This window comes from Centroberyx gerrardi, chromosome 13 (assembly GCF_048128805.1).
Source record: "Centroberyx gerrardi isolate f3 chromosome 13, fCenGer3.hap1.cur.20231027, whole genome shotgun sequence".
NCBI lineage: Eukaryota > Metazoa > Chordata > Actinopteri > Beryciformes > Berycidae > Centroberyx > Centroberyx gerrardi.
In genome coordinates, this window is record NC_136009.1 from 11,296,591 (window position 1) to 11,318,419 (window position 21,829).

Genomic DNA, 21,829 nt, shown 5'->3' on the forward strand with positions numbered 1-21,829 from the left:
TAGGCCAGTTTGCTAAAAATCGTCCAATCCCGTTTCAACAGACAGTAGCTGTCGACGAATGAAAAGCCTCATCTTTATGGTGGACTGTTGATACATCCAATGGCCTGTCTGGTACTAATAAGTTCTCCATGGTGTGGTGGTGAACACACTGATGGGACAGCGCTACATGGGGGACACAAGCGACAGCGGCTGGTCCTACTCCTCTTTTTACACCCTGGAGGGACAATTCAACACAAAGAGAAATCTCTGGGGCTTCATAGCGTTCGCCTCTAGGCAATTGGCTTCATCACTATGAAATAAATAATCCGGACATGAACACATTGCAGTGAAGTAACCAGAGGATTTGGACGGTGGGAGATATCAACACCAAGAGAGAGAGAGAGAGGGCCATGCACAGACACTCAGCCGCTTTGTAACCACCGACGTCGCGCTGTAGTGTGTGTATGCGTGTGTGTATATGTGTGTGTGTGCGTGTTTTCGGTGTTTTCTCTGAACATGGAATGACCCAGTCCGTCGGGATTATTTGATGGGGCTGCTTCGAGTCATGATGCCGCCCAAGTTTCAGCTTCTGGCGCTGCTGGCGTTCGCCGTGGCCATGTTCTTCCTGGAGAACCAGATCCAGAAGCTGGAGGAGTCCCGGGGAAAGCTGGGTAAGGGTCTGCAGTCCGCTCCCACACCACACCACAGTACTCCATTCTGCACGAATTCAGGAGAAACCATAGCGTGTGTGTGAGGTGTTTTTGTGGCTGAATGAGTCATTATGTGCTGCTTTGGTATCACAGCACCACCATTGTACATTCAGCTCAATAGGAGGTGCTTTGAAACTCATCCACCACACACAAGATGCCATCATGCTTCATCATATGGTTCAGACCTTGTCATCAAATGTGTTAAGGATGCTGATCTGGGAGCAGTCCACATGTCATAATGTAGTAGTGTAGTCATAGTGAAGTTTGCATGGCCGTGTGACTAATGATCCTGAACCGCTGCTAGTATTCATAGAAATGTAATGACCGTGCCCCCGGATAGTGGCAGCCTCTCATACTGTACGTGGGTTCAGCCTCATCAGCGGACTGGCTGAGTGTGAGATGGAGGAGATGCCTGCTGGAGACCTAAACCAGCAACCCTGGGACAGAGGAAGCAGAACATCAAAGTGTGATGTTGTGTATTTACATGCAGTTAGGATGGGAGATTAAAAACCAATGTGGAAATAAGAAGAAATGGTGGAAATTGGTGAGATATGAAATCAGCCAGGGGTCATGGACTGGAAGTGCAGTGACTGTTATAGCTATTCTCTTAAAATTGAAGTAGGTTGCTTTGGCTCAACATCATTTTTCAGTAATATATATATATATGTATAGGCTACTGCATGGGGACGCCACCCCTGCTGCAAATCCTCCCTTGCCAGTCCCTAACTCTTTCCTTTTTGATTGAGACGTGGCCTGCGCTGTGTTCAAATCTCATTGCCAGCTCCCAACAGGGGCTCACTCCCAATAAAGATCTGGGACATTGCAGGATTATCTCTCCGGTGCCTCCAATGTGGGGATTTTTTTTATAAGGAACAGCAGAGCGGGACAGATACCATGAGGGTACAGCGTACCTTAGGGGTTCACACACACCGCCTCTGGTACCGTTTGAGCCATCGTTAAAACTGTAGGATGAGGGAGGGGGAGAGAGCAGCCAGTTACATTTAAGTTGTTGCGTATTTTAAAGTTTTGGTCCTTGATAGCTTTGTAGTGTGTCACTTTTATTATGATTTAAGGGGTTTTAAAAACATCAATCCGCTGACCCAGGGGCCTGTAGGAAGGTCATTCATGCTTTTTATGCGTTTGAGTTACATTACTAATGAGACTGCATTGGGAAATCTGAATCTGAATTGAATGGTTAACACTTAGCTTAATTGAATTAAGTCCCCCGGTTGAGTTTTGACATGTTAGTCCTATCAAGAGTCCTAGGCGGGTAGGTGCCTATATCAGCCTGTGACTGCTGTAAAGGGTTATACATTACACCGAGTCAAAATCCAAACTCTCCTGGGGTGCGCACGCGCGCACACACACACACACACACATGCACACACACACACACACACACACACTCGCTCGATGCAGAAGCAGAACCTGAGAGCCCCTGACTGCCCGCCACCACGAGAATCTGTTGACTTGGCAAAACTGCTCTGATGGATGGTTGTACCGAGCAGACGTCTGTATACCGGAGCCCTAAATTATGTGCTGCATAGCCAAATAGTTGTGACTGAGGCTTTCACAGGCCGAGGGCCGAGGGCCGAGGGCCGGTGCTGACAGACAGACACCGGGTCGGTCAGGTTACCAGGTAACTGCTGCAGGTCCATCTGTGCAGCAATAACAACAGTGTAACAACATGGGCTGGTGTCCGGTGGCAGTACCAGGGTTGGGGCTCAATTCATGAATGAACTCATCTTGAAAAAACCTGCAGGAAACAGAAATGTAATTGAATATAATTAAATGAAATTCTGTGAAATTCCATATTTTTTTGTTTTTTCTTACCACATAACTGAGATTACACATAGTGTTAATATACAGTATGTATAATACAATACTGAACATCATAAAATGTCAAAGGTTCCTTTCAGGTGGGATTTGATGCACAACATGTAATCTTAATACATACTGTACATTATGAGTGAATGTATTTGATTTGTTTAACTGTCTTTTATTTGATTCATAATGTTTGATTTATAATCAGTCAGGGCAGCCTCTCTCTTAGAAGTGGAATTTCATTCATTTCTGTTTCCTTAGAGCTGGGTGACATTCCAGTTCCAATTCCAACTCCAGGAATTGAATTTGAATTCACCATGCATTCTCAATTCAAGTCATGAAAGGCCCAAACCCTGGTCCGTACCCAAACCTAAAATCCCTTACACGTCTTACTTGGTAACTAGGCAGAAGTTTTTAGATGAACCACTTACATGTCACAGTCCTATATCGTGTTCCCACATGTTCATGATTAACTTCACACCGGCTGGAGTGAGCCTCTCTCCTCTCAGTGGGCTGCTATTGCTCCACACAGAGGTTGGATCATTTCCCCCATTAGCCGCCTCCTGCAGGGCAGACAAGCTGTGATTTGCTTCCAAGCTAATTGTCGTCCCAAGGTTTCGGAGAAGAAGTCTCCTGCATTACAATCACGCCGTGATGCAGTTGTGCACCCCGCTGTTGGCCTAATCCGTTCTTCTGACAGTATTTCTCTCTGGCTGCTAGTCTGCACCGCCGCTGGCTGGGTCAACAGCGCAGCAGACAGGCGGATGGATGGATAGAAATGTTATGAGTTTCTTTAATAAAGAGCCGCAATTCAAGGCCACTTTCCCTGTCAGGGCTGGGGTCAACTCCCTCTCATTTCAAGCAATTTCGGGTAGTTGCCAGACACTCACCTTGAATTAGAATTCCACAACACTTTATTAAGTGTGAAACTGTCGCTCCTGGTTAATGCCTCAGTGATGTCAAGCAGGAGAGGATTGACTGACTTGAATTCAACAGTGATTAGATCTTCAACCAATTAAGAAACTTAAAATCCACCAATCACTTTTAAAACAATGCTTACTAGTTGACTATAATAAGGATTGTGCAGTCCTTTATGCAGGGAATCATGTAGACATCTGCAGGGATTTTGTTGTGATAGTAAATGATTTAAATGATAGGTTACCTCCATTTCATCCTTGGTATGTGCAGATTGAGTTAGCACTGATTCATTTCGATTTGCAAATCTGCCACTTTTGATTAGTAATGAAGTCAAACTCAGATTATGGGATGTGACATCACATGGTGTAGTTAAGCTCAGTGAGGACGATGGTGTAGTTTCTGGCCAGTGCGGGGTGTTGGAAATTTTTTTATGTGGGTGCAAGTTCAGATCAGATTCAGAACGCTACTTTTTCCGATTCCTTTCTTTGTTGGTTGAAAGCACATTCATTATGCAATAGAGTAAATCATTATTGTGTAACATTTGTCCTTGCCATCTCCTTATGTAAATAGATTCAGACCACACTCAATTGATTTCCTCAGGGAGAATGTCTATAAACAAGAAGAAAGCACAAGTTTTCATTCTAGGAATCACAGCTTTTCAGAAGGCTTTCAGTATTTTTTGATGCTTTAAAATGAATGTCAGAAGAAAAATCAGTACGGCACCGATAGCTGTTGTTCTGCTTGATACCCTTTTCATAAGTGGTAGGTTAATGCTAGAGGAGAGTTATGGTATACTGAGAGCTGCGTAAATAGAAACGTTGCTTATAAAACTGTCAGCTCATGGCCCCTGTAACTGGAGCATATGGCCCCTCACCTCTCTGCCCTGCAGGCCATGTGAGGACTACATGTCACACAGCAGGAGAACCACTCAACAATCTCTCTCTCAGTATTGTAGACTTCTTGTTTCCTAGCTAGCCAGCGCTCAGCCTGATTAAAGAAATTAAACTCCCATCTGTAATGACGTGATATTTAGTTCCAGACACAAGCCACTCTGTAATACGCCCGCAAGCTGAGAGAGAGAAGAGAGCTGCTGTTGAATGCAGAGGAAGGAAGGATGCATGCACTCATTGTGAATCTGTGTTTGGAGAGCTGACGCAAGAATGTCTTTTAAGCATTCATTTGTTGCCGCAGCCTGCCGCTCCCGGCCTCGGGTTTGAATCTGACTTGGATTGTCATGCCAGGCACTTTCAGCCTCAAGCCCACCCTCGCTCTGCACCGCAGAGGGATCTGCGGATCGGTCAGCAATTTGCTCTTGGAAGGACATTGGTCAGGCATTACTAGTCCTTGTGCGCCCACCACATGGACTTTGGCTGGATGACTGGAGCCCCTAGAGCTGCCCTAGAGCTGCTGAGACATACATGCTGTGGCCCACAAGCCCTTGTGCTGCAACTGAGTGCTTGAAATTAAATTTTAATGCTGAATCTAAACATCCACCTGGTCCAGCATTCACTTTTCACCTACACATTCATGACAAGTGTAGCAGAACTAGTATCAAATAGGTAGACTTGGTTCAAAGAGCTAATTGGTGACAAGCCAGCAGCACTTGACTAGACGGACCCTTGTTTCTTCTCCACAATCTCAGCCTCCTCGTCTCTGTGCAAATGTGCAACCTCCAGCATTTCTTGTTGTTGTTCTCTCTGCCTTTATGTTGACACGCCACTCAGATTCCCTTTGAACTCTCCCTGACACCCCACATCTCTGTTTTTAGCCTCCCTGAGGGGTATAAGAGGGGCATGAGTCATGTGCTGTCAGTCTGCTCTCTGGCATCGGCTCCTGTAAGCAGCCTGTAGCGTCTTAACACCTGGACCCGCTCCGTCACTCGGCGCCGCTCCGCAACATGCCATTTGAGCGGCTAATGGAGGGGAGCCCACCGTGGAGCTGAACACAGGTGTGGGGGAATGGATGTGTAGCGGGAGGCGGAGTGCTAATGGTCATACTGGGCTGTTGTTGAACGGTTAGGGGGGGCAGGGTTTTGATTGGGCCGTGCGCTTGTGCCCGCTCTCTCTTGCTCTCTCGCACTTTGTCCGACAGAGAATGTGTTGCTGCAAAGTGGCGTGCGGCAGCAGCTGGAGCCTGCGCAGCGTTTTGCTGCTGCAGCGAGATGACAGACGGGCTAATCAGGGCGTTATGGACGGTTTCACACCCTGGGTGTAATTGGAGCCCGTGCTGGGAGAACTCCCCCATCCCTCCCCCCCCCCCCCTCTTTCACACACACTTTTTCACTCTCGCTGCTCCCCCTCCGTCTTCATCTCTTGTCACTTGTGGGCAGAGGCGACAATTCACTAAACCCAAAGAATGGGTTAAGTCTAATATCTGGCGCCAAAACGTCCACACCTGCAGCTTAGAGGGAACATTTGTCCTGAATGCTCCCCTGACCCCTAATGTGACCCCTAATTCTTTAGATATGGTTTCAAAAAGAATCAGCCAGTTTTTGCTTGATCTATGCACTCCATTATAATGATTAAAACTACAAGACCAAATTTAGACGTGCTTAGGCTAAGGTGTCACGAACACAAGTGTCAGTTTCCTCAAAGTTTCCTCTTTTCAGCAGGGTTGCTATTGCTTTGCGGCGCCGATCAGCTCCTCCTCCGGCAGGGAAACGCCGAGCGGCTGATAAACCTCCGTCATAATAATAACTCATAATGATATTACTCTCATCCAGCTCCTTCTGGATCAATAGCTGTAAACAACTTCTTTATTTGCATGCCGGGGCCTCCTTTGTAATATTCAGATCCCCCCTGTCGTTTACTAACCCCATTGGACGGCCGCCCGAAACAGGAATATCTGCTGCTGGCTTCGGAACTAAGGTGTTATCAAAGGAGGAGGGAGGGAGGGAGGGAGAAGAAGAAATGAAAGAGATGATTTAATTTTCATTGCGACACAGAAATATTTAAAGCCCCTGCATGGCTGCTGAAAATCATAAGCCCCCTACAAAAAAAAGGAATGAAGAAAGCGCGCCTGCAGCATTTTTACAACCAATTTCATCAGAGCGCGGAGGGATAAGAGGAGGAAGGAAGGCGGCCTGGCGGTGCTGCCCTTCTTTTTCCTCCGCCCGTGGTTCAACTTTGCTCCTATTAGTTGTGGATTTGGCTTTAAGCTGCCTTTTATCTTGTTTTTTTATCTGTAACACATCTAACACTGGGCAACGCACCGCTCCTCTGGGATGAGCTGCTGGTGCGGTGCTACTACACTGTTTTCCACTCCTGTCCTAGTCAGACCTCTCCACCTCTTTCTCTCCCTCTGCTGCTTTCTCTCTCTCCCCCTCGCTCTGTCTTTCTTTCTTTCTGCTTGTCTCGGTCTCTCTCTTTTTTTTTTCTCTCTCTGTGTCACATAATTCAATATACTTTATTGGCACGAATGGTGTGAACAGCACTGCCAAAGTGTCTAATTACAACTTGGAGTTCATCAGAAGGAATACAAATAAATAAATAAATAAATAAATAGCAAACAACAGTAAGTAAGGGTTTGTATGTGTGTGTGTGTGTGTGTTGCAGTACCTTATTAATTAAGTATCTGGAAGTATCTGGGTTGCTGCATATTCAGCTCCCAAACCCAGACTCTCCCCTGCTGAGTATCAGTAGATCTCTCTCTCTCTCTCTCTCTCTCTCTCTCTCTCTCTCTCTCTCTCTCTCTCTCTCTCTCTCTCTCTCTCTTTCTCCCTCTCTCTCTCTCTCTGTCTCTCCCTGTCTCTCTCTCTGGACACTTACTTGACATAAGATCTTCATGTTGTTGTTCATGCTTTTCAGTCAGTGATGCTACACATCCAGTTTGATTGATGTGGCTTTTTCCTCAGACCAGTGTGTGTCATGTGTGTCGCCCCTCCCGCCTCTTCCCTCTTCCTACCTATCGCAGCGATCTGCTGGTGAACACAGTACAGCAGCCTTTGCTAGATAGATAGCCTAGAGATAGAGAGATAGATGCTGAATATAATGAGATGAAAAGAGGGGAGCTGAGAGCTAAGAGATGAAAGACGCACAGATAAGCCAAACTGGAGAGATCAAATGATAGCAACTTGAACTAGTGTAGTTGATAGACTGTATAACGATGTTGCCGCGCGGTAGCATGTTTCTGTGTGGGACAGAGTCCTGTGTAGATCTCTGTGGTGTTAACCTGCCTCTCCCACTCATCATTAAACCTATGAATAGCTGTCGTCTGCTTTGCCTAATAGAGTGCGGAGTTTTCCCTGGACTCCTATATATGCATTATTAATTATCTGTTACGGGGCAGAGAGAGAGACAGACAGAGAGAAAGAGAAAGAGAAAATCAGATATCTGGGTTGTAGCTTGCAACCAGATCTGCATTGTTATGCAAACAGTGTTTGTTGTTATATTGGGATGTGAGGGCCATGCATACTCCCAGCAAAACTGAAACTTGTACGTTTCTGTTGCAGTGGCTAGGAAACTCTGTGCATTTCATCTTCCTCTCAGTTTCTGAAAAACACATTTGACTATTATGGCGATGTAACTATATTAAGGCCATTGCTTCGGCCAGTGGTTTTCAATCCTGGTCCTCGGGAACCAGAGTCCTGCTGCTTTTCTATCCTGCCAGCAAATTAATTGGATTCACCTGGCGTCCCAGGTGTCAATCGGTCCCTGATTAGACGGCTAGAATGAAAACCAGCAGGACTCTGAGTCCTGAGGACAAGGATTGAGAACAACTGGCTTAGGCATTTTATCAGTGGCCACCAATGGCAGAATTTCCTGCTGTGGTGGTTGGAGGATTCTTTACAATTTCTTCTCCTTTAACAAAAGCAGTAATTTGCTATTCTTTCGACATAATAGTGCATTCATGTGCTGTCGGATATATTGGAAAAACAAATTTCCTACTTGAAAATTTCACATGAACGCCCTCCAAAGTGGGATGATTAAGTCGGAAACTGAGAAACTTTTGCTACCCAAGTTTCTGAGTTATGAGGCAATGGCGGCTTTTAACCTTCTCAACATGGAGTCAACAGTAAGAAAACACATACCCATGCACCTTTAGTGCCAGTTTGTTGTTAGTCAGACTAACCTAACATCCACAACGTCCATGTTTGTTTATTGTTTGTCTTCCAGGTTTGATTTTCTGACAAAATAGCACATGAATGCAACACCGTTTATCAGCCGGCTTGGAAGTCCTGGATGTTGGACCTTCCCACCAGCACGTGAACGCACAATAACTTAACTAGACAATTCTCTCTCTCCTTCCCTCGGAGAGCAAATGCCTCTAAAAATGTCGGCTAATTCCCACTGCTTAGTCATTGACAGTCTGTGCCAAGATGAGATCTGCTCCAATCAATCGCCCCCCCCTCCCCTCCGCAACCTGTCAGACCCGCCTTTACTTAACAAGGCAGGGGAATGATGGGATCTGCCATCTGTGTAAATTGCTCCATAATCTCATCTGACTGGCTGTTTCTGATGAACCAGACAGAATGTGGCCCCTTTTCTCTTTCCGTTCTCCCAGACATTATTGGCTCACCTGTCAGACAGCACTACAGGCTTCGATCGCACAAAAGACATATTAGGGTAGGAAGTGGCAGGTTGAACCATGATGATTAGCATCTCCATCTATCTCGGATTGTTATCATTAGTGTAGAGACACGGCTTGCATTTATACTAGGAATTATTGATGGACCACATGTGGCTGGATTTTATTTAGTTTACCCTTGAGTTTAGTCGAACCGCTTGTATTTCATCTATAGTTCATGAACTCCAGAGATCCCAAATACCCTTTATTCTGCTCCCCAACAAAAAGGTAGTTTCTGGGGGTCCTGGTGTTAACTTTTTCCTCTGTAACGACACTCAATGGAATAATTATGGTCTCAAGACCCAGACCCCAAACCACTTAACCACTTAAAACTGTCTGCACAGTGTTGTCTGTCACCGCTGACAAGGGCATGTTTTGTCTCTTCTCCATTGCAAAGGAATGCTTTGACCGCATTCTCTTGACAAAACAGGCTTGTTTTCAACACCCTAGTTTGGGGGGGGAAGTAATTTCTAGGCTTTACAAGATAGGTGACCTTTACGTGGAGAGTTTCTGCTGAATTAAACTCTGAGGCGCAGCAGCGTCCGTCTGGAGGATGGAGTGCCTCGCCTCGCGCTCCAAACGATGTGGGTTGAAATCCGGTTCATGACCTTAACAGCAAGTCGCCCCCCCTGTCTCTTCCTCACCTTTCCTGCTCCTCTCCTTCTAGGAGAGAAGAAATGCTGTAAAAGTCATAATAATAAAAAAAATTGTATTTATGGAGCCTCACAAAAGAGAAGGGCCAAGTTCAGAGGAACTGAACATGTCGCTTTGAAGCTTCGTATTTATTAGAATCTACAAAGCGGTACAGACAGACATTACTTATTTTCACTACTGCACTTCATTGAGCACATGTGTTATCAGTTTGAATTTTAATAATGGAGCCTTTATGTTGCATATTTCTTTCATATTGCGCTATAAATCTGATACATTGTTCAGCACTGATCCTAACACTTCCTCCCTGAGATGCTTGATAAATGCAGAGGAGAGAACAGATAGAAACTGTCTTTTCTTCTGGTACACCACCAAAACGGCCCGAGGTCTTATTCCCTTCCCATCAGCCTCAGTGGCAGTGTCTCCTCCGTTAACGCCAGGCCCTGCTGGTGTCCCTAGACGAGACACTGCTGTAGTTTACTCTGCTTTGCTGCCCGTCCTTCAGTGTCTGCGCAGTTTGTTGAAGCCAGTGAATCTCTCCCTGACTGTTATGAACCATGATTAGACTACCGGGCTCCATTTTCGGCAAAGTCTCCTTGTTACCCAGACCTGGTCCTTGTCCCTCCTCTCCTCTCCTCTCCTCCTCTCTCCCCCCTCTTCTCCTCTCCTCTCTCCCCCAGCTGTCTAGAGCTCTACTGTGAAGGACAGACCAGTGAATGAGATCTTTCATGGAGCATCAATGTAGCAGTTGTGTGTCAAAGCCAGGGGAAAAATCCCCCAGTTTAGCAATTACCCCTCCTCCCCCCACCCAACAAAAAAAGACCACCTAAAGAATTGCACTTTCACTCAATTGTGACCGTCATATCTTCCAGTAAAATGTGTGCCCAGCCCAGCGAAAAAGTTCTAACATAAGTAGTGCAATCCATAACCCAAGCACTTTGGGTTTTTTTGCCTGTGTTTTGTGTGTGTTTGTGTGTATGCGTGTGCCTCTTGTCATAATGAGTTTGTTTGAAAGCCCTGAATCCATTCTGAATGTGCCGAGCACCTTTACAGTCACTTAATGAAAGCGCTCTAGTTTATCTGTCTCCTTTTTTTTTTTTTTTTTTTTTTTCTGCAGCTGAGAAGCTTCACAATGGATTCCTCACACAGTATGTTTCATACTTCTTGTCACCGCTCGAATAACAATGGCAGTGCAGGAGCTCCAGGTTCTGCTCTGCTCTATTTAGTCGGGCCTAAATCTCCCCATCAGCCCAACGCTCAGTCACACATTCCTGTTTCCTCTGATAATCCACTCCCTGGTAAACACATCCAAAGACTGAATTAGAATAATTAGAAATTTGGAACTGCACAGTTTTGTTTATCCAAATGTTCGTGAGTGTGCGATATAATTGAGTGCTGCAGTGGTGACATAACTGTCCCCCTGGAAACCTGGCACTGCAAAACAGCAGCATGCATCCAAGTCTATATAGAGAGGAGGAGAGGGAAAAACACCACCGGCACCGGCAGCGGCAGCACAGACTAACTCGATTTTTATATAGCAGCAACCTAGATCTCCTCCCTGTCATCCTTCATTGATTTTGCAATCCAGCATCATCCAAGCAGAACCATACAAGCCGTACACCTCAGTCTGCCGCTGATAGCCAATCTCTATTACCTACCCAGCCCTGGGCTTCGGTTCGAGGGTCTAACCCTCTCAGGCGATGCAGGGAGAGAGACACACAGCTCCGACTGCCGGATTGGAGTGATGATGGATTTATGAGCTGCTTGGAGAAAGGATCATCTTCTCCCCCCCACTTTTATTATCCCATCAGATCTGACGAGATAGCCATAATACATGACGGCCTGTCACATTTCGCAGATCTGGCGGTGAATATGAATGATGATTTTGAATGGTTGCGTCTAATCAGCCGCGAAATTGCTTCAGTAAATATGTTCCAGCAACCTCAACCGCCACCGTTCCGTCTTCCCCCTGTCTCTCACTTTGAATGAAACTCAGAGTAATAGGCTTGTAGTTGTCACAATGTTTAAGACCCGTGTTGGCTTCACGGTTCATAATTAGCTTTTAATGCATAGAGACGGCCGGGGGGTGGGGGGGCGACGGAAATGTGGAATGAAAGGAGGCCTGCTGTGTGGCCATAGTAATTCAGTCTTTTGTTCTCTAATTAAATGACCTCAGAAGGGAGCGCTAAGCTTAAGTTTGTGTGTGTGTGTGTGTGTGGCGCCCTCTGATACAATGGTTTGTGCCAAGCATGTTCAGTCGCGCAATGAATAGGGCGTCTACTACAAAGCCTAAGAAGCCCTCTCCTTGCCTGCCTCGCCTCCTTGTTGACTGTTGGAAATTTGGCAGCGAGCACCATGTCTTTAACAAGTGGTTTCTGGGCCCCTTCGCATAGTTTAGCCCGTTGTAGTCGGGGTACAGGGGAGCCCCGGTCTTTTCACATTCTCTCCCACCCCTACAAAAAGAGGGACAGACCGACAAGCTACTTTGCGAGCCGGAGCCTCGCAAAAGCACAGTGTGGCGGTGAAGTGCGTTCCTGCCGGACCTGGAAGCAAAAACACAAAAAAATGTCAAGCTTACATGATGACATGCACATCCTCTTCTTAGGCCCTGAAGGTGTGAGCAGTTCTCAAACTACAGACAGGGAGAAAAACCATTACACTACTCAGTCAGCACTGAATGAAGGACAGAGAGTCGAGTCTCATGGCCGAGCTCTAGACTGCAAGGTCTTCTCAGACGTCTGGTAGCCGTGTCATGATTGGCTCAGCAGAGGCACGTTGTACCTCTGACTTGCGTTGAATCTGCCTCACGCTCTATTTTTCGCTTGTCATGCCCTTTCTCTCCCCTAGCTCCTGTCACTCTGCACTGTGCGCTGTCATAAAAATAATCCTAAAAGGACATTTGATCCTCGGCGGTAAAGATCCAACATAGCAACTGTTATTGCTGTTGTTTTTGGCTAATGCGTGTTTTGGATGGCCATGGGAACGTGTCTCCATTACAGTTGTTCTCCACACTGGGCCCGACAGCCTCCACCCGCCACAGCCACCTGGCACGTCTCCGTCTCTTTGCCGTTAAAGCTCGCACCAGTTGCGAGCGTGCGGAAACGGCGTGGCTCTGTTTGTAACTAGATCCGGCTTTGATCAGTGGAACATTAACAGCTGCACGGGAGGGTGTAAGAGAGGGGGCAGTGAGAGTATTTGTGTGAGTGTGTGCACGGGAGAAAGAGAGGTAAGGAAGGGGTGTGTTTGCGGGGATGTGTGTGTGTGTGTGTGTGTGTAGGTGGGAGTGGATGTGTGTGCTTGCAGGGGATGATGGAGAGGGCGGCGGGATCACAGATGACATCTTAATTGGCCCTCGGTGCCAGATGCCGGGCTTTCAGCCGACCGGCCGGGCCGCGGCTGCGTCTGGGTAGCCAGGCAGGGCTTTAGGCAGGGCTTTAGGAGCCCGCTGGCTCCGCCGAGAGCTCCCACGGGTATTAGGTGCTCCAGTGTTGTGCCCCCCACCCCCCTCCCCCGCCCCTTCACCCACACCCACCCCCCTCCACCCACTCGCCCCTTCTCTCTCCATCCTTCCTGTGGAGAGCTCTGAGGCATTGTCAACACCAGTCAATCTGAAACGGATTCAGACGAAGAAAAAGCCAAGGGCAACAAAGGCTGGGGCTTCTTTGTTGTGAATTTATTCATATGTATTGAGGCTTGGCTGTGCTGCGTTTTCAATGCATTGTTTAGATTGAGACATCGCCCGCCTCCTCCACTTTATTGATGTCCTGTAAATGTTCAGTAAGCTATCAAATAACCCTCGTCCCAACTCTCACCGCCTTGCTACCCACCTCTAACCCGTAACCTGTCACCCTTCACCTCTACCCTCATGACCTGTTGCATTTCTCAGCAGCAGAGGATACTTGGTCGGATGAATAATTTCAGAGTATCAACAGGCCCATACATGTAAGCTGGCTATTGACTCTGGAGCACAAAAAGGCGTACCTGCCTATACTATAATACATTTCATCTAAAATTAGAGCACACAGACCATGCATCCAGAAGTTAAATAAGAGTGAAAGTAAAGGTAGGAGACTGGTATTGAAGTAAAATCTGATTAGGGAACAAGAGGCGAGGCACTACGGCGTGAAATGAAGCAGAAAATGAGTAACTGCTATTTTTGATTCACATTATTCTTGTTCCTTGGTGTGAAGCAGCTAAAGAGTTTTCACCATCTACTCTCCAAAAGAGACTGTTCACAAAGGGAAACCCACCTATAATAAACTTACTGTATGGTCTCTTACACAACGTGTTGCCTCTGACAAGCAAGGCATTGTGTGAATTGTAAGGGGTTTAACTCGTGTTAACAGGCTACTCACTTTAAAGACCAGCCTCACCGGATTTAGTTCATTTGACTCTGAATTAGTAGCAGATATGTCAAACACCTGTTATGTATATGAGCTGAGCATAGTTATGTGTCATGTTAACCATTAACCAGTGTCCAGAGTTTGAACTTGGAGATACTAGTGATCTTGCTTGGTAAACCGTTGTGTTGTGACACCCAAGCAAGTTTGAATTGTTCCCTCTTGTTGCCTGTCTACACTATAATAATAATAATGTGATGCTTTCTTGATGCCTATAGGGAAAGTTTTCACTTGCTCTGCTCCACAGGGCGGTCAGAGGTCAGGGTGAACTAACACAAACAATCATTAATTTGTACGATCTGAACTCGCCTTTTAACTAATCCCCCTCTTCCGTCTTGGCAGAGCGGGCCATCGCCAGACACGAGGTACGGGAGATCGAGCAGCGGCACACGCAGGACGGGCTGCGGGAGCGCGAGGCGCCGGCGGCGGCGCTGTCGGAGAACGACGACGTGGTGATCATCTACAACCGCGTGCCCAAGACAGCCAGCACCTCCTTCACCAACATCGCCTACGACCTGTGCGGGAAGAACCGCTACCACGTCCTGCACATCAACACCACCAAGAACAACCCCGTCATGTCCATACAGGACCAGGTCAGAGCCTCTGTGTTAGTCGGATCCAGATAAATGTGGTGCTGCAGCCTTCTTCCATCATGTTTAGCAGGGATTCATTTTTGGGGGACACACAAATCCTTTTCATTTCTAATGCAGATGTCTCTATCACATCCCTGTCTAGGCTGCTCCATCACCTTGACACCTGTAGTTCATAATCAGCAGTGTTTTTCTATTCACTGAACTTTATTCATTCAACTCCAAGTAATTTTTGACAGAAGCTGCTCTGTGTTGAAAAGCGTTCATGCTAAATACGCTGCAGTCGACTGTACGGATTGACTGGCAGACTGATGAGCTGTGTGTTCTGCAGGAAGCGTTTCAACCACTGCATTAATTATCGTATCGCTTGGCTCAGGTGCGGTTTGTGAAGAATGTGACAGAATGGAGGGAAATGAAACCGGCCTTCTACCACGGACACGTCTCCTTCCTCGACTTCACCAAGTAAAGAAAACAGTCTTGTGGCATGTGCATGACGGCAGGCGTCACCGCTGTAGAAACCAGTTTACTCGCCCTGCTGTGGCTTTGAGCAGTCGACTCCACCTTGTGGTCATTTAACACTGTTCACTCCCACAGCTGAGTGTAGTGATCTGAATGTAGTTGGTCCTTTTGAACTGTAAAGCACAAGGTGCAAATTATTGAGGTTAAATCCATTATCTATGATGTTATGAAATTATCTTTAAAATGAATCTAAATAGCTTAATCATTACTGTTTAATTGAAGTCCTGATGAGTTCTCTAACTCAAGTCTTTTTTTATCTGTTCCTCAGGTTTGGGGTGAAGAGGAAGCCTATCTACATCAACGTGATCCGGGACCCCATCGAAAGGCTGGTGTCCTACTATTACTTCTTGCGTTTCGGGGACGACTACCGGCCCGGCCTGAGGCGCAGGAAACAAGGAGACAAGAAGGTCCTAATCCCAAAATCCTGCATTCTATCTCATATTTATGGCCTAGATTCTTCTGTTTAACATGCTCATTTGATAAAGCAAGTGTTTTTTTTGAACAAGATACTCAAAAATGGTCCAACTTGTCCAGTATGGGGGAAGTAATTTTTGATATGAATGTACAGAGAAGGACACTTGTCAAATATGGCTTGTGTGTACAATGTTGATAGTGAGGACAATAAAAAGCCACTGACTGGTATAGTTACACTGTGTGTCTCTGTTTCAGACATTTGATGAATGTGTTTCGGCCGGTGGCTCAGACTGCGCCCCCGAGAAACTCTGGCTACAGATTCCCTTTTTCTGTGGCCACTACTCTGAATGCTGGTATGTATTCATTTGTCCTTAATGGATTATCTGGCTGAATGTACAATAGCCAACACCAAACCCCATTCAGACAACATAGAGTTGGAAATGATCTATTATAGGTTCTCTGGTCTTCACCTGGATGCTATCCATGACCTGCGGTGGTGTTAGTGTTTTGTTGACGCCGCCATGTTGACTCCCAAACTGACTCTGAAAACAGCCTTCCATTATAACCACAGACTAAACAACAAACGACCATGAACAAGCAAATGTGTCACATGACTTCAGAAGAAAAGGAAAGATAAAAAAAAGTCCTTGGAGATTGTGACCCTACTCTCTACTACCAACATCACTGCCACCAGTAAAGTCTGCTGATAAACTCCCTCTTTCACTTCATGATATATATCTCATTCACAACAACACATCATCATATTGGTGTAGAGTTTGGTTGGAATGAAAACCTGCAGACTCTCGGCCCTCCATGGCACACGGTTGCCTATTCCTGCCTTACAAAGGCATACAATGTGCCAACGCATTTCGGTATTTCACTTCAGGGTTGATGAACGATCCAAAAGTACTTCATCTTCAAAAGAAAAAGTAGTTCCTGATTACCGGGCAGGTAAGATAACGTTACGTGAAATTTCACCCCCTCCATCCCAATGTGATTACTAACAGCGGACGGCACAACATATAACAGGATTGTAATTGTAGGCTACTCAATAAGTAAAGTGTGATATTTAATAAAATGGTGATGGTAGGCACATTCTCTCACTAACTGAACGTTTGTTTTGGGAGTCCAATATGGCGGCGTCAACAGAACAGCGACGTCACTGCAGGTCATGGATAGTAGAAGCTGAATAAGCCTCCGGTATTAGAAATAACAGGAGGAATGCTTGGTTTAGCTCATCTTCAAGTAATGTTTCCACTTTTCTTGCTGTTCAAGTGTTTAAGTGGCAAATTGAATCGAGCACACCTCAGGTAGTTAAGATAGTTCAGGAGGGGCATAGACTCTCCAACTCAAGGAGTTTTCAGTTTCATAGTACGCTACATTAAGCCTTATAGTGCTTTGCTATCACTTCTGCTACTCTCATCTTCTCAAGGTCTCTAATAGCTCTTCTAGCCTTGATACTTTCTCTCTACATGATGATCTGTATCAATCTCTCTCTCTGTCCTCCCTCATTCCTTCATTTCCATCTCTCGCCCTCCTTAATCTCTCCTTGACTGTCTCCTCAATCCTTTAACCATCTACCCTTTTTAAAGGAGTTTATTGACTTTTTGGCAAATAAGCTCTGAAGCTCACTTGATCAACTAAACCATTTGTGCAAATAGAAGATGGGCTGTGTATTTACGTGCGTAACGCTGCTTGAATGCGAAAACCTTGAAACTCCAGGTTTGGTGGTTTTCATGGTTTCACTTCAATTGACGGATTACATGGTCTTCTGTGGGTTGAAAAAAATGCTAAAATCCTCAGGCTTTTAAAAATCCTTTCAAACCCCATTGGAATATCTCAAAAATACATGGTGGTCAAGCTAAAAGCAGGGCTACTTCTCTTAGCTCTTTACATTTTGGAGGTATGAGGTTTTCACCTGACTGCGACGATATTCTAGTGCTTTCGAGATTATACTAAACTTGCTTCTGCCATCCGCTAAGCACACATAGTATGTTAAAGCATTAGAAGGCAGCATGGCAAATTAAATGAATGCTGGGCACAAAATGGTGACACTGCTACTAAAGTTGAGCAAACAGCTCTTTTGCCAAGAAAGTTTGTGTATATCTTTAAACTACTTCTATCCCGCTCCTCCTTTCCCTTCCCTTATCATTTAATTTCCTGCCCATGACAACTCCTGCCACCTCCCTTAATTTGTACTCGGCTCTCTTTGTTATTTTTTCCATTCCCTCCCTCCGTCTGTCCCTTGCTCCGCTCCTTCTGTCGTCTCAACCTTGTCTGGACTCGGTTCACAAACTTCTCTCCTCTCGCTTAATCATTCCGCTCCCTCCCTCCCTCCCTCCTCGTACCTTTCAAGTCTCCCACTCCTCTTCTGTTCCGTCGCTCTTTCTTGTCCTTCCCGCTCTGTCACGCCTTATGCCTTTCCTCCGCTCCATCCCTCCTCTCTCCGACACCCTTCCTCTCTTTCTTTTATGATGAACACGTTGAGCATTTCGCATCCAGCGACACTGTCGCTAGTAAAGAAAAACAAGACAGTAAGTCACAGTATCCACATAAAAGGAAGGTGATGTCTCTATAGGAACGTGGGCAGCCACTGGGCCCTGGAGCAGGCCAAGTACAACCTGGTGAATGAGTACATGCTGGTCGGAGTGACCGAGGAGCTGGAGGACTTTGTCATGATGCTGGAGGCCGCGCTGCCACGCTTCTTCAAAGGAGCCACTGAGCTTTACAAAACAGGTACGGTGTCTGGAGCAACCGAATGTGTTTGTTGTTGCCTCGCACATTTTGGCTTCCTAAATAACAACAGCTCACTCATCTTGAAAAACTAGAACGGGAGTGTATATGTGCTGTGTTGGCAGACTTGCAGTCTGAATTGCCCCTCTGAGAGTTGAATTTTGATATATGCGCTCATGCCTCTCATTGGTTTAGATCGCCTGAAAAGTATAGAAGAATTCAATTCTAACTATCATAAAGCGGAATCAAATGTACTTACATTTTTGTCATTTCCATATTTAAACACCACGTTACTTTATGGAACATACATCTTCAAAAACTAAACTTTGCAATGACTTTATTTTCCCTCCAGTGACCTATTACCAAGGACAAATGCTAAAAACTGTTCATAATGTGTTTTTTCACTGGTATTATTCCTCCTTTCTTAGTCCCATATAATTTATAATATATAATGATTTTGTTCTCAAATATAGTGTGGCTCAGGATAGGAGTAATCTTCTTCATGATGGTTTGCAAATGCATTAAGTTAAAAGGGTATTTGGTGATAAATTTGGAAACTAAGCCCTCACAGTTAGAACTGGCAGCTAATCAGGGTCCGATACTGGACCTGATTAGAAAGATATTGTTAATTGTTTAATGATGGAGCCATTCAAAACCAGGTCCAGTTGTGATGCGTTGACTGGAGTTTGTTAAACATCTTTGATCATATATGTACATAACGGGATGGGGGGAGGGAAATTTGAATTCCTACAATAGGGCCTCTTTAAACCTCCTCTCCCCTTGCCATAGGTAAGAAATCCCATCTGAGGAAGACCAGCGAGAAGAAGCCGCCCACCAAGGAGTCGATCGCCAAGCTGCAGCAGTCGGCCATCTGGAAGATGGAGAACGAGTTCTATGAGTTTGCCCTGGAGCAGTTCCAGTTCGTCAGGGCCCACGCTGTCAGGGAAAAGGACGGGGAGCTCTACCTGCTGGCGCAAAACTTCTTCTACGAGAAGATCTACCCCAAAAATTAAAGAGACGCACACCCAGGAAAGAGTTTGGGAGTGTTTGGTGAAGGCTTTGTACAGACTCAGTTGTGCACACTGAGGAGGAAGAAGAGAAGGAAAGAGCGATGTGAGACTTAAAAGGAATAGACTACTGTTGACTGTGCGACTGGTTTGTGTGTGTGATTGAGAGGTGGACCTGCGGAGCGATCCCATCAGATTCTGAATGTGACTGGTGAAACTTGTGTATTCGTCTCTGCGGCAGCCAGCTGGACCACGAGGTTGTGTCTCCCGCTCTTCCTCCCGGTCAGCAGGTTGTGTTCCCAGCAGCTCCCGGGCCGCGACTCCCTTTCACTTCCATGTCAAAGGTCGCGGGGCGCAGAGGGGCTTCGGCCGGCACGCGGCCGGAGACGGCCGGGCCGGCAACCGCTCGGACCGCCGCTCCTGATTGGTCACGCGACCGCTGTCCTCCGATCCAGACGAAGCATTTTCATTGGCTGTGTTCTGTTTGGTTGTGTTTTGGTTGTATTTTAACTCTTACTATCATGGTCTTTTTTTACGTGAAGACGGTGACATTTTCATGGTGAAACGCCATCCCCATGCCTCGCCACTACTACTAACTTAAAGACATTTTAAGTGTGAGAATCTGACTACTGTGCTATATTATTGGACTTGAACGAGAACTTTTGAGGTTTTTATGAAATAAAAATCCTGTGACCATAGACTATTTACCGGGGCAAGCGTGTGTGTTTTATACTGTACTCGATGTATTTGTTTTATTAATCATGTAAATGTGCATCCTTGCCCAGGGGGTTTCCTTGATAATGGAGGAAGTGTTTACACATGCTGTTATTAAACTGTGGAGGAACACAATGGCGACGACGATGCTGCTGTAAATATTTACTAATTTCAGTCCATTTTCATTTCCAGCAAGCTGGTTATACAATTAACCTATTTACATTGTTGTAAAACCCTTGGTAAAATAACAGTCTGTGCATTTATCAGTTTGCGTGTTTCTTTCAACTCTTTCATTTCTTAGTAAACTTTTTGTTTTCTGTCTTTTCTTTTCCATTGTTGAGCCACAGTGAAACATGGGTGTCCACTAATACGTTACTCTGCTGCTAAAAACTCTGCTGTTTTCTTTGCAATTGTCCACACAAAAGATATATAATGTAGTTGATGAGACTTTTGCTAATTTCACAATATATTTTTTTCAGCTCCTTTGTTTTCCTGAAGCTAGTTTAATTTAGTTCTTGATAGCCAATTAAAATTCTAGTCTGCACCCCTTGTTAAATTGCTAACTAACACGGACTCAGTCAGAAAAGTCCTCAGAATGACATGAAGTGACCCACTCAACTAATTAAGTTCTGTTTTATCCAAGATGGCGCTCTAGTATGAAAGATGGAAACAAAAAGACGAAGAGTTGCAGAGGATCTTTTTACTCACTGAGATTTGAGATTAGAGTTTTGTGACAAGTATTACGGTCAAATCTGTTGAAGGACAGTTCACTCATTTACAAATTCCTGCTGTATTTTAATATAAAGATGAACTGGTCCAGATTTTCCAAAAGGTCCAGAGGCTGTAACTGAAGGCTCAGTTTCTATGTGCCTTCTCTCCACCCAGTTCGCCCCTGTGTTGCAGATTTGTCGGCTGGAACATAAACAACATGTTTGTCACAACTTTTTCATCTTTTGATTGCCAAAAATATACATAAACTCAAGAAAACTGCAATGTATGCATGTGTTGTATTTTTTTATCAGTACAAATGTCTGTGCATCATTAGTTACAACAGGCCGGGGAGTGGTGAGGAGAGATAAAGTTGGTGCTGTGGAAATTAAAGCTGGATTATTTCAGGGCTCGCATCCTGCAGAGGGAGATAAAGAGCTGCCAGGTTTTGTCCTGCCACTGACTGTGTGTGTGTGTGTATGTGTGTGTGTGTGTGTGTGTGTTTGTCCTTTCCGTTAAGATTAAAAACATTTCTTTCAGATAGTTTTATGGAAGAACAACCATTGTCCAGTGTTTTCTTAGTATTTGCTGTAATGGTGGCTGGGGGGTAAATGTTGGTTAAATGTTATTTTCATATCTGGTTCTGGTGCCATTTAACTGTTAGTACTTATTCACATACCTTCTCATTATAAAAGTACTAGTTCTTAAGATTTTTTATATATTTCAGGGCACAAATGACCTAAACTTCATATATTTTTATGTATATATTTGACATTTTCTCTAGTCGTGGTGACTATATTCTGGCTGCTGAGTAAATGTAAGGGGAGCACTTCTATAGGAACATGTCCTCCAGATTGATTATGGGAAGTGAGAGTCCCCACCGGCGGCCAGAGAGAGTTTATAAGACCCGCTGCTGCACTGAGTGTTACTCATCCGTGCTCAGATAATCCCCAGCCAGTCGTCGGTAATTGAACTCATCCCCATTAATCTCACATCATACTCCAGTTACAGCTTCCTGGTTTTGCCCCTCTGACCCAGATAAACTCGGAGGGCTTCCCCCGGACTCTGCGGCCTCAGCTTCAGGCCGCCTTTGAAAG

At 45.4% G+C, this 21,829-nt stretch overlaps 1 protein-coding gene across 1 annotated transcript; it reads left to right on the top strand.

The window, feature by feature from the left end:
- The first annotated feature begins 183 nt into the window (after positions 1–183).
- On the top strand, positions 184–21,274 carry hs2st1a (heparan sulfate 2-O-sulfotransferase 1a). Its single transcript, XM_071908015.2, has 7 exons — positions 184–650; positions 14,390–14,640; positions 15,014–15,099; positions 15,425–15,563; positions 15,826–15,923; positions 18,149–18,306; positions 19,093–21,274. Exons 1-7 carry the CDS (start codon positions 527–529, stop codon positions 19,314–19,316), a joined length of 1,080 nt encoding a protein of 359 aa, XP_071764116.1. The 5' UTR covers positions 184–526; the 3' UTR covers positions 19,317–21,274.
- Positions 21,275–21,829: the final 555 nt, after the last annotated feature.